The sequence below is a fragment of the Leopardus geoffroyi genome, chromosome C3 (assembly GCF_018350155.1).
Source record: "Leopardus geoffroyi isolate Oge1 chromosome C3, O.geoffroyi_Oge1_pat1.0, whole genome shotgun sequence".
Classification (NCBI taxonomy): Eukaryota; Metazoa; Chordata; class Mammalia; order Carnivora; family Felidae; genus Leopardus; species Leopardus geoffroyi.
Window position 1 is genome coordinate 58,748,411 of NC_059338.1, and position 18,693 is coordinate 58,767,103.

At 36.1% G+C, this 18,693-nt stretch overlaps 1 protein-coding gene across 9 annotated transcripts in view; it reads right to left on the reverse strand.

The window, feature by feature from the left end:
• DCAF6 (DDB1 and CUL4 associated factor 6) overlaps positions 1–18,693 on the reverse strand; it is a 135,093-nt gene that overhangs the window by 10,092 nt on the left and 106,308 nt on the right. For all 9 annotated transcript variants that reach the window (XM_045453041.1, XM_045453040.1, XM_045453039.1 and 6 more), the window contains 2 exons: positions 2,322–2,460; positions 460–616 (listed from right to left, as the gene is read on the reverse strand). In XM_045453041.1, the coding sequence (XP_045308997.1) occupies positions 460–616; positions 2,322–2,460 (296 nt within the window). The remainder of the gene's footprint in view (positions 1–459; positions 617–2,321; positions 2,461–18,693) is intronic.

The window sequence follows — 18,693 nt, forward strand, 5'->3', positions numbered from 1 at the left end:
TTGAAGATTTTCTAAAAGTTACCCTGGAATATAATTTTAAGACTATCTTGAAATCACTCAAATTTCTTTCTTTTCCATCGCTCTTTTATGAGAAATATGGGCAATGTCAAATGGAAGGCAAGAACAAGCCAAGCTCTCTCGTTCTGGTACATTAACTTGGCCACGTGAAGACTAAAAAGGCTTGGAGATTGAGTTTGGGGAAGTAATGCAAAGTTCAGTCAGCCAAAGCTCTTGCAACTGATAATACTTAGAGGAAATATTAGCAGGATAAACTATCTCCCCATACTTTCTGCCAAAAGGAGGTTCTAAGTGTTTTTTGATTGAAACCCAATGAGAGTCATAACTGACTCTAGTGGCTGCCTTCTAGGATAATATGCATTATTTTTATATTAAAAACTAGCACAAAACTGGAGCTGATGTACAGATTTCTAGCCTTTGCCTTATAAACGGCCATCTTACTTGGGTCAAACGGATGTGGCTGCAGGCAGTTTACCACATGATTATCAGCTTCCAGAAGCATTAAATGCTCAGCAGTGTGACGATCCCAGATGAAGATATGGCCACAATCAGAACCACTCATTACAAAATTAGCACCCCAGAAATTGGCTTCTTTTATCTAAGGGTTTAGAAAAAGGAAATTAGAAGAAAACTCAAACCAGAGTTATTAAAACAAAGACTTATTCTATTCTGCAACTGAAAATATTAGAAAAGAATAAAAAAATAGAAGAGAATCTTTGTCTTCTATTACTTTAAAAATGATACAGATTTTTCAGCAAGCATGATATGGCACTAAGTAATGAAAAGTTCCCCATGAACACAGAGATTCTGCTCCGTTCAATGCTATATTTATAGGGCCTAAAACAGTACTTGGCGACACTAGGTGCTGAATTAGTAACTGCTAAATGAATGAATGGGATTTCTGGGACTGGGCAGTGTAATGGAAACTTCTATATATGTTTCTGACCTTTCCAAAAATGGTTCCATTTTAGGTTTATAATAAAAACAGTTCATAGAAAAAAATGAATAGTTCTTTTTTCTATTTTGCTTTATGATAAAAGAACAAAAAGTACCAATCTTTTTATTAGCTATTCTCCCGCAACTGAGAAAGGATATAGCGTATTTACTTTTATGAAGCAATGAGACAAAGGAATAGGATATACTGGAATGGTTGTCACGCCATATGGATGATTTTGAATAAACCATCCAAAAATCTTTGTAGTTCAGGATTTTTTCGATCATTTCATCAGTAGCTGCCACTTTGCTATTTTTGCCAAAACAAAAGGGGAAGCCAGTTTTGTTGTTGCTTAGCGCTACTGTTATATTTACTTTTCTTTTTTTTCATTCCTATCTCCAATGGTTTTCATCTAAAATTTTAACCAAAAAGTATAAGAAATGTACACTGATCGCTTCTATTGATAATAAGCATTCAGTTTAGAATGATTAAATCGATACTACCAATGATACCTATGGAGAGAGCTAATTATTTCCCTACCCCAAATAACTTTTTTGTTAAGGAAGCTCTACACACACGTGTGGCTTGAACTCAGGACACCAATATCAAGAGTCACACATTCTACCGAATAAGCAGGTATTCCCACAATGTAACTTTTTGCCTTTACTCTGAAGAGTAGATTAAAACTAATTCTATAGGTACTTTTGGATAACTCAATGAATGTATGAGGACAACACTTTCTAAATATGAATGGTTCAGAGTTAACAGTTATGCTAATCATCTTGCAAGATCTTCTTAATATGACACTGGGTATATAGACTTGTGGACTGTAAGACTTGCACAGATCTTAGAGATCATCTGGTCTATTCTTATTTCATAAAGGCGGACACTAAAGTCTAGAGAGACAAAGTGACTAAAGCAAATCTTCACTTGTCAATCTTAAGAGTTATAATTAAAGTCATTGGACTACATTTTGCAATGAGCCTGGATTTCATATATCTAAATCTTCCTCTCCAAACCAACAAAGGGTGCTAATACAAGCTAAAAACAAAACAAAACAAAAAAAATCTACTAGGCCGGTAGACAGCAAGTGTGAGAAAGCAAGAAAGACACAACTGTTACTTGTACCAGCTAAAAAATTTTCAATTCTACAATATTTCCTCAGTAGGGCAGAATTTTCTTTAAACAGTAATGGTCTGGCAATATATTCTAGGACTAAAAGAACCATGTTTGGGTAAAGAGGTAACTGCTAAGGTACAATAATGCTATACAGGAAGCACACTGGCAACATAGGAAGATCATCGTTATGGAAAAAAATTCATATTATGAATCTGCAATTTCTCCAAAGAGTGCCATGAGCATTTGGTACCATTGTCCTGGAGTTGCGATGGCCCTTATAAACCATCTTTACTAGTGGCCTTCTAATGTTCAAAGTATCCAATTCTTCCATTTCTTTCCTTTCTTTTCTCCGCCTGAAGAACTCCTGAATGCGGGCAACAGCAGAGCGTCTACGAATTACATATTAAAAGAAAAAACAAAAATAAATGAAAAAAAAAATTCACAGGCCACTACAGAGTAAAAACGAGGAACATTAAAATACGGTGAAGTCTAGAAAACATTTAAACTAAACATTATCTCAATAAGGCATCCCCAACCAAAGCATAAAAAGGCAAACACAACAGTGAGACTACATCAGACTAGTTGAGTTACTAAAAATATTTTAGTGAAAAGATCACTTAGAAATTTGGTACTGGTTGAGAGTAAAGGAAATCGCATGCGGCACACTGGTTTTTAAAGGGCTATTTTATAAAAACATAATATAGACAAAATTAATAGGCAATTTACTACAAATATAACAAATCCTATTCAGTATCATTTTTCTTCTCCATATTAGGAAATGTAAAGGCATAAAGAGAAACGAGGAGAAACAAAGGGTAACATATAATAGTGGGTAAACTTGTTTTGAGTGTTTGTTCACGATGTTCCCAGCAAAGAACAGACTAGTCAAGAGAACAGTAATATATACACAATAAAACAAGGACTTTCAGATGGATTCTATTCTATATGGAGTCCATATTATAGATTTGGAGCTAATGAGGCAGACTCTCCTCTCCTCAGAACTGAGTTGGTTACAGAGCTGGAGACTGAAGAATAATGGGTTCTCTTTAAGGCTAATTTAATTATTAGAAGAAACTTTTCCTAACATATGATATACTTAATAAGTTTGTTAGTTTTGTTATTCAAAACACTGTCTTTTGGAGCACTTGGGTGGCTTAGTCGGTTAAGCGTCTGACTTCAGCTCAGGCCATGATCTCGCAGTCTGTGGGTTCGAGCCCTGCATCAGGCTCTGTGCTGACCAGCTCAGGGCCTAGAGCCTGCTTCAGATTCTCTGTCTCCCTCTCTCTCTGCCCCTCCCCAGCTTGCTCTCTGTCTCCCCATCTCTCTCAAAATCATTATATTTTGACATATAATAGACCAAAAAGTTCTACAAATCAGTAAGAAAAATGAACACTGCAACAGAAAAATAGGCAAAGGACAGGAGTAGGGAAACTATAGAAGAAATGAATAGTCAGCAAATGTACAAAAGGATACTGAGACTCACTTATAATAAGATAAAAATAAAAATAAATTGAGGGGCGCCTGGGTGGCACAGTCGGTTAAGCGTCCGACTTCAGCCAGGTCACGATCTCGCGGTCTGTGAGTTCGAGCCCCGCGTCGGGCTCTGGGCTGATGGCTCAGAGCCTGGAGCCTGCTTCGGATTCTGTGTCTCCCCCTCTCTCTGCCCCTCCCCTGCTCACATTGTCTCTCTCTCTTTCTCTCTCAAAAATAAATAAAAAAACATTAAAAAAACTGACTTCTTTGTACATCTACCAGATCAAAAAGATTTTAATGTCTATCAGACTGCCAGTACAGAAAACAAACGCTACTGGCAGGGGTCTGGAAGTGGTTCTATATAGCAAAAACAGAGTGAACTCCTTCACTGCAAATTTTTCATTGAAGAACACATACAGGGGAAGGCATAAAATCCTAAGTGTGTAGCACAATGCATTTTCACAAGTGAAACAAGCCCATGTAACCAGCACCAGAATGGAGCAACAGAGCATAACCAGAGTTCCAGAATTCTCCTAGTGCTTCATTCCCACCATCCCTCTGCCCTTAAAGGAAACCATTATTCTGACTTCGAACAGTATGAATTACCTCTGCACGTTTGTGAACACTAATTAAATGGAATCAGAGGAGATATATTCTTGTGTCTAGTTTCTTTAGCTCAACATTATGTTTGTAAGATTCATCCATGTTGTTTTATTTAGCTGTAGTAACTCATCCCCTTTGCTGTCGACTACTACTTTGTATAAATATATTATAACTTATGTATTCATTCAACTGTTGGCGGACACTGGGTTGTTCACAGTTTTTGATTACTGAGTTAGTGCTACCATCAGTGTCGGCTCATGTCCTCGGCAAACATATGTACCTATTTCTGCTGGGTATATATCTAGGTGTAAAAGGGCCGGACCAGAGCATGTGCATATGTTCACCTTTAATAGAAACTTTCAAACAATTTTTCAAAGTGGTTACACCAAGTTATACTCCCACCAGCAATATACTGAGTTCCTGTTCACTACAAATTAAATAGTATCTATTAAAATTTTAAATGAATTTGCTTTGATGCAATTTTAAAGAATGTATACTGTACAAAACTTAAGCAAATATACAAACATATATACATGTATACATATATATGTGTAATATAAGTTTTTGCTGTACTACTTTGAGAAAGATTGGAAATAATCTAAATTTTATGTGGAAAGGATAGATTAAATAATGTTACATCCATACACTGGAATATTTACACCACCATTAAAAAAGATAAGGAAGATCCATAAAATAACCACATGAATAATGTTGGTATTAATACTGCCAAAACTGTAACATAGGTTAATGAATAATTCTTAGAGAAAAAATTCTATATATGCATAGAAAGGGTCTAGAAAACGGATACCAAATTGTAACACGTTTTTGAAACAATTATGTAACAATTTTGTACTCCCACTTTTATAATAAAAAGGTATTTTCTTTTTCATAAAAGGATATACCATAAGTTATACAGGCTTATTTAAAAGTGCTTTAAAAACTTTATCCTAGGGGCGCCTGGGTGGCGCAGTCGGTTAAGCGTCCGACTTCAGCCAGGTCACGATCTCGCGGTCCGTGAGTTCGAGCCCCGCGTCGGGCTCTGGGCTGATGGCTCAGAGCCTGGAGCCTGTTTCCGATTCTGTGTCTCCCTCTCTCTCTGCCCCTCCCCCGTTCATGCTCTGTCTCTCTCTGTCCCAAAAATAAATAAACGTTGAAAAAAAAAATTAAAAAAAAAACTTTATCCTATGCTTTGTATATCTACTAAAAGGGGGCACAGGGATACACATACATTTTAGAATCAGATATAATTAGAAACTTCCAGGCAAAAAGATGACATATTTAGCTTATTACGATTTTCTGATTGGGAGCTGATAATAAGAAGGGTTGAGAGTTCAAATGCTCTCAAAAAAACCCCACAATTAATATGTTGGATCTTTCTTTTTTCCTGAATTGGAAGAAAAGTCACTCTGAATCAGTTAAAAATATATGATTAGCAAAAAACCAATAAAGAAAAAAAACTCTTTTGCTAACAAAGCAGAATATCAGGTAGCAGAGGAAATAGCAATGACCTTGCTGGCAAACCAAAGGCCTCAGAGCTATAAATGAAAAATAAATTATATGACAAATTATGAATTTAGATAGAAGCTCAAATTACTTAAAACAAATGTGTGGGCAAAGTTATAAAGCTAAATGATTAATGAAGTGATAATAATAAAGAACTAGTGAAGACAGTACCAGATCAAAAATGTTCATTTCATTTAAAAGTTAGCTCTAGAATATGGTCTAATTTACTGCTTAGTGTTTGTTTGATCTGACCATCCTGATTTCAAAATCTGAATGTCAAGTTATATGGTTTGTATTATATAGTTCTGATCTAAAATTAGGGCACCTGCCACCATGTCACTACAGGAAAATTATCTAAGAGAAAAAGCTTCAAGTGCAGAAATTTCAAATTAGAGAATAAAAAGTAACTGTGGGTGCCATATCTACATATACAATCAGGTAATGTCCAACTCAGCTGACATTTCTGAAGAAATGATCTTAGAATGAATACACTGAAACAACTTTCCTAGAGGATATTTCACAGGAAACACTGAAAAAATATTGGTCATTGAAAATAATTTGTACTTTATTAGTTTGCAAATTTGATCAAATGAAAATCAAAATGACACATACATATGAAGAACACCAATCAGCAAACAAATATTTATTAAAAGCCTACCATTTGCAAAGTTGTTTGGGGGAATATCAGTTATTCTTTTATAAGAGCTTAGGCTAGTTTTGGAGCACAGTTTAAAAGTCATAAAAGGCATTATAAAGTTAAATAAGCATATACAATTTCAGAAGTGAACAATAAAATAATAATAACGAGTATAAATCCCAACCCAGTGGGAAAAAAAATAAAGAAAAAGGCAAAACCAAAAAAAAAAAAAGGATAAAAAACTTAATTCCAAAAAAGGCAAGAAAGCAAAAAAATAAATAAACAAAACAGGATAATTAGAAGACGTTGGAAAGTTTAAATACAGCCATAATGATAGTAGATTTAAATAGACTAAATTCACCAATGGAGAAAAAAGAGAATGTCTAGGATACACCTCAAGTATGAGGACAAGGAAAAGCTTCAAGTGAAAGGGTCTTACACAAACACTAATCAAATGAAAGGTGGCTTAGCTACATTAATATCAGACAAAACAGATGAGGATAAAAAGCATTAAGAATAGAGACAATTACTAATACGTAAGAAGTTCAATTTACCAGGAAGATGTAACAATTTAACATATATGCACTCAGTAGCCTCAAAAATGCATTTTAAAAGAAAATGACATAACTGCAAGGAGAATGAGGCAAATCTTCCAATACAGTGAAGACTTTAACACACCTCTCTCGCTACTTTGTAAGTCAAGCTGACAAAAACACACAAACAGCAAAGATATAAATTTTAACACAATGAACAGTCTTGATCTAATGGTCACATATGAAATTCCACATTAAAAATTAGAGTAATATTCTTTTCAAGGGCCCATGAAAGATTTACGAATTTGACATGTACAAGGCCACAAAGGCAGTTTCTACAAATTTCAAAGAATGCATCTAACACCAACTACATTCTCTGATCACAAGTCAGATGTTAGTGAAAAAAAGCTAAATTTTTACAACTTAATTTAGAAAAAAAAGAAACAAAAACTATAAAATAATCTCAAAGAAAATAGAAGAAAGGAAATGATAAAGAGAGAAAAAGGAGAAATAAAAAACAAAAAGAATAACAATATAGAGTTCCGCCATGATGATGAAGAAAAAATTAAGGGGGTTTAAATAAATAATGTTATGAATAAAAAGGTCATTATAACTCAAGACAGTAGAAATGAAATAGACAATAAAAATACTATAACAAATTTCCAACCTTAGATGAATTGACACATTTTTTAAAAACCTCTTAAAACTGACTAAAGAAGAAAGAGATCATGCAAATAGTCTACAGCTATTAAAGAAGTAAAATAATACTTAAAAACCATCTCCAAAAGAAAAAAACTAGGTCCAGCTGGTGTTATAGGTATAATCTACTAAACTTTTAAAGAAAAGATCATTCCAACCTTAGACAAACTCTACCAGGGGAAGGAAAAATAGGCAATATTTTTCTACTTATGTTTAGTGTAACTTTTTACCAAAAATAGGATGAGGAAAATATAAGAAAAAAATTTCATTCCAAATATAGATACAAAAATCCTTCGCCAAATATCAGCAAATCAAATCCAACAATGTATCAGAAAGATAATACATCATGATCAAGTTAGGTTTATCCCAGGAATACAAAGATTGTTTAACTTAGTTCTATATGTAAGGATCTTGAAAGTCCTTACTCCAAACTCACAAGTAAAAAGCTGAACAGACTGAAAAATCAACAACTCCTCTTGGATCTGTAAGAAAGGGGAGGACACAGGACAAACTGCTGTCCCTAAGACTGGAGAGAAAAACTGGCAAACAGGGAGTCATAGCTTAGCAAAGAAGAGATCTGAAGGTAAGAACACCTGAACTGTGGTTGAGGGACTGCTGGAGGCTCAGTGTGGACAGCTCTAAGAGTTAAAAACGCCAGGGGAACCCAGTCATAGGGTGCCCCCCACCCCCAATATTTTCAGATTTACCTCCAGGAGCCAGACCAGATTGCCACACTAAATACTGGAGAAAAATCCCCTTGAGTTTCTGGCAGGGAGAGGGTAAGAGGAAGTACTCTGAAATATGCCAGAGCATTCTCTTCTTCTTATAAGGTCTGCTCTTAGTGGAAACTAGTTAACCAGAGTCCAATGTGCTGGGGTACTATCAGAGCCCAACTAACCTAGGGGAGGGAAATGGCCAACTACAGCTCTCTACAGGATGACCCTGGTCATCCTAGCCCACCTAAAGGGAAAGAAAAAAATAACCTAATGAACACTTGTAAAGTCCAGAGATGTATGTTCACTAAAAGACTGAGAACGAATCATAAGATTAAGAATGCTTCCTCTCCCCCATGCCTTACACCCACATTGCTAAAGGTTTAGAGCAGTTCCTTTTACACAGAACGCTATACACATTTGAAGAGACAGAGAAAGCATCAGAACCAGACATGACAGGGATGTTGGAATTATCAGGCCAGGAATTTAAAACAATTATGATTAATTTGACTATAATTAATGAAGGGCTCTAATGGATTAGGTACACAACATGCGAGAACAGATGGCCAATGTAAGCAGAACGCTGGAAATCCTAAGAAAGAAGTAAAAAGAAATGCCAGAGATGAAACAAAGCACTGTAACAGAAATGAAGGATGCTTTTGATAGGTTTGTTAACAGACTGGACATGACTGAGAAATATCCTTGACCTAGAGGATATATCAATAGAATCCTTGAAAACCAAAAAGCAAAGAAAACAAAGACTGGACAAAAACCCAAACAAACCAAATATTCAAGGACTGTGGGATAACTAAATAGATATGACATAAGCATAATGGGAATACAAGAAGGTGGAGGAAAAAAAAAAAAGAAGAGAAATACTTGAAGCAATAATGACTGAGAATTTCTACAAATTAATGTCAGACACCAAATCACAGATCCAGGAAGCCTAGAGAACACCAAGCAGGAAAACACCAAAACAAAACAGAACAAACACAAAAAACAAACAAACAAAAAAAAAAAACCAGAAAAAAACAAAATCAAAAAAACCCAAAGCAAACCAAAACCAAAATCTTATACCTATGCATATCATTTTTAAAATACAGAAAATCAAAGATTAAAAAAATCCTGGAGGAAGCCAGAGGAAAACAAACATCTTACCTAGAGAGGAAAAAAATAAGAATCACATCCAATTTCTCCTCAGAAACTATGAAGCAATAAGGGAACAAAGTAAAATATTTAAAGCACTGACAGAAAAAAAAAAAAAAAAATCACCAACCTAGAATTCTATGCCCTGCAAAATGATCCTTCTTGTGAATGAGAAATAAAGACTTTCTCAAATAAAAGCAAAGGAATTTGTTGCCAGTAGACCTGCCTTGCAAAATTGTTATAGAGAAGAAAAAATATATAAATCAGACATATGGATCTATATAAACAAAGAACATCAAAGAAGGAATAAGTGAAGATTAAAAATAAAAACTTCATTTTTTTAATTAAAAAATTTTTTTAAATGTTTATTTACTTTTGAGACAGAGAGAGACAGATTGTAAGTGGGCAAGAGAGGGAGACACAGAATCCAAAGTGGGCTCCAGGCTCTGAGCTGTTAGTGCAGAGCCTGACGTGGGGCTCAAACTCACAAACCATGATATCATGACCTGAGCCGAGGTCAGACGCTTAACCAACTGAACCACCCAAGTGCCCCTAAACTTTCATTTTTCTTACTCTTAGTTTACCTAACAGATAAGTTTCTTCAAAATAATAATAGCAATAATGTATTCCATTATGTATGTTGATGTAATATATCTTATGTGTATATATGCTTATATTAAAGTGAAATGAAAGGCAGCAATGATACAAGGGACACAAGAAGGAATCAGGATTTTGTTATCGTATAATACTCACGCTACCTGTGAAGTGGTGTAGTATGATTTGAGAGTGGATTGGATTAGTTGTAAATGTACACAGCAAACTCTACGGCAACCACTAAAAAAGACTTAAAAAAGAATTGTAGCTGATATGTTAAGAAAGGAGAGAAAATGGAATCATATAAAATGCTGAATTCAAACCACAAAAGGCAGAAAAAAAGGAAAAGACAAAAAATAGGAACAAAGAACAAATAGAAAACTATAATGAATATGGTAGACATTAATCCAATTATATCAACAGTCACCTTGAATGTCAATGTTCTAAATTACACCAATTAAAAAACAGATTATCAGAATGGATCAAAAAATATGACCCAGCTATCTGTTGTCTACAAGAAATCCACTGAAAAATAAATAAAGAGATCCATTTAAAAATAAATAATTAAAAAAATAAAGAGATTAAAAGTAAATAAATGTATGGAGAAAAATATCCCATGTTAAATACTAAACAAAAGAAAGCAAGATTAACTATATTTCTTTTGGACAGAGCAGACTTCGAAGTAAGCCAAGTTATCAGGGATAAAGAAGGGCATTAAATAACATCAAGGGAGTCAATTCTCCACGAACAATCTTCAATGTGTATGTGCCTACCTAGAGAGGGTCAAAACACATGAGGAAAAAACTGACAAATGCAAGGAGAAATAAACGAATCCACTACTGTAGTCGGGAGGCTTCAACACCCTTGTCTCAGAAAGGGGCAGATCCAGGAGGCAGACAGTAAAGCCATAGTTGCACTCAACACCACCACTGATCACCTGGACATAATGGACAACTACTGACTACTTCATGCAACAACAGCAGAATACACATTCTTCTCGAGTTGAACATACATCAATATACACTACATTCTGGGTCATAAGACACATGTTAAAGGCTGTTTAATATTAGAACATTTGTAAGTGTATTAGCTGGCTAAAGGAGAAAAAATAGAACTCAACAGATGAAGAGTTAGGTGACTGATTAAATCAATACTCGTTCATGATAAAAACTGTTAGTAAACTAGGACAGCCTAGGTAGGGAAGCCCCCTAGCCCCATAGGAGGTATCTACAAAACCCCTGAAACACCAGTACAAATAAACTCATGTAGGCACTTTTTTCAAAATCAGGAGCAAGGTGTGATTCTTACTATCCTCATTAACCAATACCCAGTAAGCAATAAGAATGAAAAGGAGGAAAGAAAACTCCTTTTTGCAACGATATGACTGTCTACATAAAAAAGCTTAAAGGAATTTATATGCTAACTAATAAATATAACAGAAAAACACTTGGGTAGATATAAGATCATTATATAAATCAACTGCATTTCTAAACACCAGCAACAAACTATCAACAGAGTATGAGTTTAAAAAAACAAGGGAGGCATAAGCTTAAAAAAAATTCATTTACAATGGTAACAAAAATGAAAGTATCTATAAATAAGTTAAAAAACGATATGCAAAACTTGTTCATAGGAAATTATAACCTGTTATAACCTGGGGGCACCTGGGTGGCTCACTCGGTTAAGTGTCCGACTCATGATTTTGGCTCAGATCATGATCTCATGGTTCATAGCTTCAAGCCCTGGTTCTCTATCTCCCTCTCTCTCTGCCCCTCCCCCATTCATGCCCATGTTCTCTCTTTCTAAGTAAACATAAAAAAATAATAATAACCTGTTACTGAAAGACATTTTTTAAACAGCCTAAATAAATGTAGAAATAACTTAATATTGAGAGGATAATTAATTCTCCAAATTTACTTCCAGGTTTATTACAACTATTATCATATTCTGATGACTCATAAGTAGAACTTAATATGTTGATCATAAAACAGACCAAAAGACAAAGAATAGCCAAGTCCCTTCTAAAGAAAAATAAAGAGAAGAGACTTGAAGAGACTTGGAAGACATTAAGATTAAAAAACTAGAGTAATTAAAGAGCGTGGTATTGATGGAGGGGCAAACAAACTGACCAATGGAACAAAACAGAAAGCCCAGATATAGACCTGTGTTTATCTGGAATTCTATAATACGACATAGGTAGGATAGCAGCTCCCTGGGGAAATTCAACATTTAACAAATGAACAGGGAAAATAGGGCTAACTAAATGGGCACACATATACATCATAAATAATCAATTCCAGATGGATTAACACCTTAAATTGTCAAAAGAAAACTTTAAAAGAAAATTTTCAATTTTTTTGAATCCAGGATAAGGATTTCTTAAACAAAAGGAAGTTATATGCATAAAGAAATGATACAATTCAACTATATTAAAATTAAGAATGGTTTCTCAAGTCAGCTTAAAGTAAAAAAAACAAATCACAAACCAGAAAAAATATTTACACACTTATAAATGATAGCAAATTAGTATCAAAAATGTATAAAGAATTCCTTAATAAGTAATAAAAGCTAAGACAACACGGAAAAGAAAAACAACTCAATTAAAACAAACCAGTAGAGGGACACCCGGTTGGCTCAGTAGGTTAAGTGTTCAACTGTTGATTTCGGCTCAGGTCACGATCTCACATTGTGAGATCGAGCCGAGTCAGGCTCTGGCTGAGCATGGAGCCTGCTTGGGTCTCAGTCTCTCTCTCTCTCTCTCTCTGTCTTGGTCCCTCTCTCTCTCTCTCTCTCTTTCTCTCTTGGTCTCTCTCCCCTCTGTCCTCCCCCCACCCACTCTCTCAAAATAAATAAATAAACATTAAAAAAAGAATAAAACAACCCCAGTAGAAAACCAGGTATGTCCAAAAAACAAACGAGAGATGCATAATCTCGTTCTGTAAATACAGAAATGAAAATCAAGACCATGAGATAGCACTGGACACCAAATTTTGCTAGCGGTAGCAAATTAAAAAAAAGTGACAAAACCAAGTTTATTTATTATTTTTTTATTTTAGAGAGCAAGTGAGAGAGAGAGGGGCAGAAGGGTAGAGGAAGAGAGCGGGAGACAGAGAGTGGGGGAGAGAGGGAGAGAATCTTAAGTAGGCTCCATGCTCGGTGCAGAGCCTGGCATGGGGCTCAATCCCACGATCCTGGGATCATGACCTGAGCCCAAATCAAAAGTTGGATGCTCAACCGACTGAGCCACCCAGGGGCCCCTATTTATTTAAAGATTTTATTTTCAAGTAATTTCTACACCCAATGTGAGGCTTGAACTCACAACCCCGAGATCAAGAGTTGCACGCTCTACAGACTGAGCCAGCCAGGCACCCTAACAAAACCAAGTTTTAAAGATGTGGATCAGTGTGATTACTTAGTGACCGCATTAACTTATACTCCCACGTTGGAAGACAATCCAACTTATAAAATCAAAGATTCCATTCCTAGGTATGTACCCCAGAAAAACCCAAGGAGACATATTTCAGAATGTTCAAACCAACACTGTCGTTAATAGCAAAACTGTAAACAACTGCTAGTTACCAGGAAAAGGGATAAATTATGGATTATTAGATAGCAGAAAACAGACTGAGCATCAGCTACACGTTACAACATGGGTGAATCTTAATATAATGTTGACTGAAAAAAATAGCAAGTCCTGGTCTCACATCTAGTATGATGTCCTTTTTTATAAAGTTTAAAAGTGGGTAAAACAATTTAAGTGATATATTATTTTGGCATTTATGTTCAGGATAATTTTTTGTTTCGAAAGTAAGGCATGATCAACACAACATTCAGGAGAGTGGTTGCCACTGGTAAGGTGGGCAGGGGCACAGAATTGGGAGGTGTCTGCATAGATCTAAGTTACTGGTGGTCTCTCAGTTCTTGGCTTGGGTGCTGGGTTTATTGAGATTCACTTACCATTAAATAAATGAAATAAAGAAAAGGAACTAAGCATAAGTCGACAATGACAGTGTGTCACAAACCAAGAATTAAAAAAAATACAATTCTCCCCTCCTTAGATTAGGCTAAAAGCCCTTAATAATGCCAGTGCCTATGCAAAACTCTATTGCCACAATTACTATTTTATAATTATTTGTATGTGTCTGTGTATCCCACTGAACCAAGAGCTAATGGAGGCTGTAATTTTCATTATCCTTAGATTACCAGCATCTACCACAGAGTTTGGTTCATACACGTTTATTGAATGGATAAAATAAACACAAAACTGATTCATTATAAAAACAAAAACACCTCAAGGTATCAGCCATTTATTTGGGAGACAGCATTTACTAGAAAAAAAATCTACAATGAATCTAACATATAACTGACCTAAGAAAATAAAAACCTAGATTCCTGACTTTATGTTTTGATTCCTTCTTCTTCCCCAAGCGTCTTATTTATTTATTTATTTTAATGCTTATTTTTGAGAGAGAGAGAGAGAGAGAGAGAGAGAGAGCAGGGGAGGGGCAGAGACAGAGGGAGACAGGATCTGAGCATGCTCAGTGCTAACAGTGCAGAGCCTGATGCAGGGCTTGAAACCCACGAACCACAAGATCATGACCTTAGCTAAAGTCAGACATTTAACTGACTGAGCCACCCAGGCACCCCTGTATTTTATTTTTAATACTGCATATTCTAGAAAACTATTTCTAAATGGTCAGTAAAATTCTTAAGGTAACTCCAAGTTTAAATTAGGAAGTTATAAAATTCAGAAATAGGGGCACCTGGGTGGCTCAGTCAGTTAAGCTTCCAACTTTGGCTCAGGTCAAGATCTCATAATTCGTGGGTTTGAGCCCCATGTAGGGCTCTGTGCTGGCAGTGTGGAGCTTGCTTGGGATTTTTTCTCTCTCTCTTTGGCTCCTCCCCCACTTGTGCTCTCTCTCTCAAAATAAATATATAAACTTACCAAAAAAATCAGAAATAGTCTGTAAGCCCTATTAAAAAAAATAAACAAGTTGACACATTTAGTAGTTAGAGGACTAGGCTAAAATATAAGGAGAAATTAAACAGAAACTAAAAATACAAAATGTGAATCACTTTGCCTATTATTTTCAATATGGTTTATCCTTTTACAAAACACTATCACAGATAGCTAGAGTGATACAATTGATATTATTGGTGTCATTAAAATGGTCTGTGGGGGAACAAAGAAATTTTAGGGTAGAAAAAATGGTTTAATCCAGATTAGGAGAGGATTAATTTATTTAACCTGGAATTAAATGACATGAGGAGTAATTCAGTTAGTCAAAGGAGGTTAATATACAAGGATACTGTACTAAGGATAGAACGTGAGGACACGGTCAGATTATATAGCAGGTGAATTTTAAGTTAAACTATTGGAAGAAATTCTTTACTGTGCAGGTATGAAAGAGTCGTCTAGTCTAGGAATCTAATGAACTTGATACAATTTAGAATGTAAACTGGAAGAGCATTGTCCAAATTGTGGGATTTTTGTAGGTGTTCCACAAAAAGTGTTTGTGAAATGTGCAAAATAATGGATTAAGCAAAGCTAAACAGGTTTCTTTGTTGTTAAGTCTTTGAAGAGGCTTTATGATGTTAGTTTCGTGAATCTAAAAAGACGTATACACAATGTAGTATTTCCCAAATTTTGTGACACCACTGTAGAGTATCAGGGCACTTAGGGCAACAAGAAAACAAAGCACACACTGCCCAGAAGCTTCTGGAGGTTCCTCGTCCACCACGTCAAGGAGCTGGAAGTGCTCCTGTGGTGCAGGAGATCTCGCTGTTCTCGGATTGCTCATGGTGTTTCCTCCCAGAAGCCCTAAACCAAAGCCATTGTGGAAAGGGCAGCCCAGCCGGCCCCCAGAGTCACCAGCTCAATCCCAGGCTATACGGCGTGGAAAGTGAATATGATAGATGCTCATGTGCACATTTTCTTTGTGGAAAATACAACCTTGACCACTCTGGGGGCAGGAAAAAAAAAAACAAAAACATGGACACAATTTGCTTATGTGAGCTGTTGTTGGGGGGAGAGCAGGGGGAGAGGAATTGGGTTCTTTGCCTCAAACCGTATTAGTAAAGCTAAGGAACAGCAGGCCTGACACTGCTGACTTTAGAAGAGTCTGCTTCCAAGGCTGGCTCTTGGCTGATGTCTGGGAACTTGACTTGTCCAACGCTGCCTGCAGTGTTCTGCCTGCCTGGGACACTGAAGCCTGATGCACCGGCTTGCCTGGATGGTCTGTAATAAATAAAGTGAACATGTCCTTTCCTCTTGGGTCTGGAATTTAGGTAGTTGTGGTTGGTGTGGAGGGTGCCCACATGACCACCCCCCAATAAAAATGGTTTCTGAATCTCACGCAGGTTTCTCTGGACAGAAACACTACACAAGCATTAATACACTTGATTACTGGAGGGAGAACATTCTATGGCCCATGCTGGGATTGGGAAAATGTTGGAAGCTTATGCTTGGATTCGTCCAGACTCTGATGTGTCTTTTCTCTTGTCATAATTACAAATAACCTAAATTCTGTGAGCCTTTCTAGGAAGTCATCAAATATGTGGGAAGGTTGTGGGACCTCTGAAACAATACAGTTGATGTTTGAACAATGTGGGGCTTAGGGACACTGACCCCCACTCCCATGGAGGTAAAAATCTGCATAAAGCTTTTGACTCTCCAAAAACCTTTCTAATAGCCTACAGTTGATCAGGAGCCTTACTGATAACAGAAATAATAGAGCAACATATATTTTATGTTGTATGTATTATATGTTGTATACCTAAACTAGAGAGAAGAAATGTCAAGGAAATCGTAAGGAATGTTAAGAGAATCAAAGTCAAAAATTTACACTGTTATTTATAAAAACATCTGCATATAAGTGGATCTGCACAGTTCAAAACTGTGTTGTTCACGGGTTAAGTGTAATTCATAGCTTTTCATTTATTTCAAGTTTAGGAAATCGGAGGAAGAAAACAACAAGCCAGATCATCTAAGGAAATATGAATAAAAGCTTAGCTAGAATTTAGATAAAAAGGTGTCTTGTTTGCCCAACTCTTATTTACATATGCATGTATGTATTCTTATGCTGTCCTCAGACGTGCTTACTTCTTACACAGGGGAATATACACATACACATACACGATAAAGTGTTATACAGACAGCATAACAGATGTATAAAGGGCACACGGAAGAAATGTTCAGTCCTGCTTGGGACTATGAAAGGTACAGGGCCAGGAAAAGTTTCAACAAGAAGCAACTTAAGATGAATATTGAGATGAGGTGGCCGACATGATGGTGTCAGTGACAAGAGGGCATTTCAGGTAGAAGGCACACAGTGAATAAAGCAACAGAGGCATTAAGTGTACCCAGAGACGCTCCCAGTAGGTCTGCTGTAGTCTGCGCAAATTCTGGCCACGGCCATGACAGAGAGCGCCCTGCAGGCCAGGCAGAAGAGCTGGAGTTTTCTATATTGCAGGCAACGGAAAGCCACTGAAAGTGGACGTGATGAGGACAGAGGTTGGAAGCAGCTGGAGGGCCATATGAATAGAAGACCAGGTGACAGGTGATGAAGTAATAGCAGCTGAGCGAAGAGTAAGGGATGATTACCATTTTATTTATTATTAAAAGAAACAGATTAAATGTGGCACCTATCATTCAGGATCTCAGCAGATTAGGGTTAAGACCTATTCACAAAACACTACAGGACAGTCCCACGTAGACTGGCTATATGAGCAGAGCAGATCATAACGTGTGATAATTTTGTTTTTCTAATTTTATTTTTCTAATCTTATCTTAAGCAGAACTTTACATTCCTTGAGCATCCCCAACTGCTAAAGGGGAAGCAGACTAAATGTGTGCTCGATGTCAGGAAAAAACTACCTTGTAATTAGAAATTTCGTCCATATAGGAAAGAAAGAACAGAGGTAAAGAAGCTGTCTAATCTCATTAGCTCTGAGGGAAGGGAAGAGGCACATTTTCTTTTTCACCATTGTTTATTAGTTCTTAATACTCTCCACTTCAATTTGTTAGCTTCTCTGTAACTTGTTTAAAGCAACATGGTACTTTTTAATTGCAATCTTCACTGTAAAAGCAGAAACTGGCCTTGAGTACTTGAGATGAAAGGTAGAAACCAGAAAATCAAAAAGCCCTTAAACAAATTCCATTTTATGTTTCATATTGCCCCTTTGTTTTGGAAACTAATGAATGGTAAATAACAGACATGTGTCCCTAGAATTAGATACAAAGTTGATTTTGTCAGTAAACCAGGTTTGGGCTAGAAGAATAATAGGATTGAAGCTCACTTTAAAATTGTATTTAAAAACGTACCCCACTGTCTTCAAATTACAGAAATGTCTGAGACTTAGGTAGCATCTTGATGTGCGACATTAAGTTATTAAAGCTATTTATTAATAAAACGGCTTTCCTTAAAAGTCAGAATTTTAAACCTATGCATAGAATTGGACTCAAGTCCTTATTTTACTTCCTGATTTCAAGGGAAAGGGGTATATCTGAATAATAACAAAAAGTTGCTAAGGCTAATTGCTTTGCCAATCAAGTTTTTTAAAAAAAAGTAAGTTGCATCCTTTGACAAAATATCCAAAATGAGTAACCAATAACTTAGAGTACATCATTTTCAGATGATAGTTACTTGATCATGTGACACACTCGACGTGGGTATCAGTTACATCTGCACACAGGAAATTTCTCTTCATTCTATTCTCATG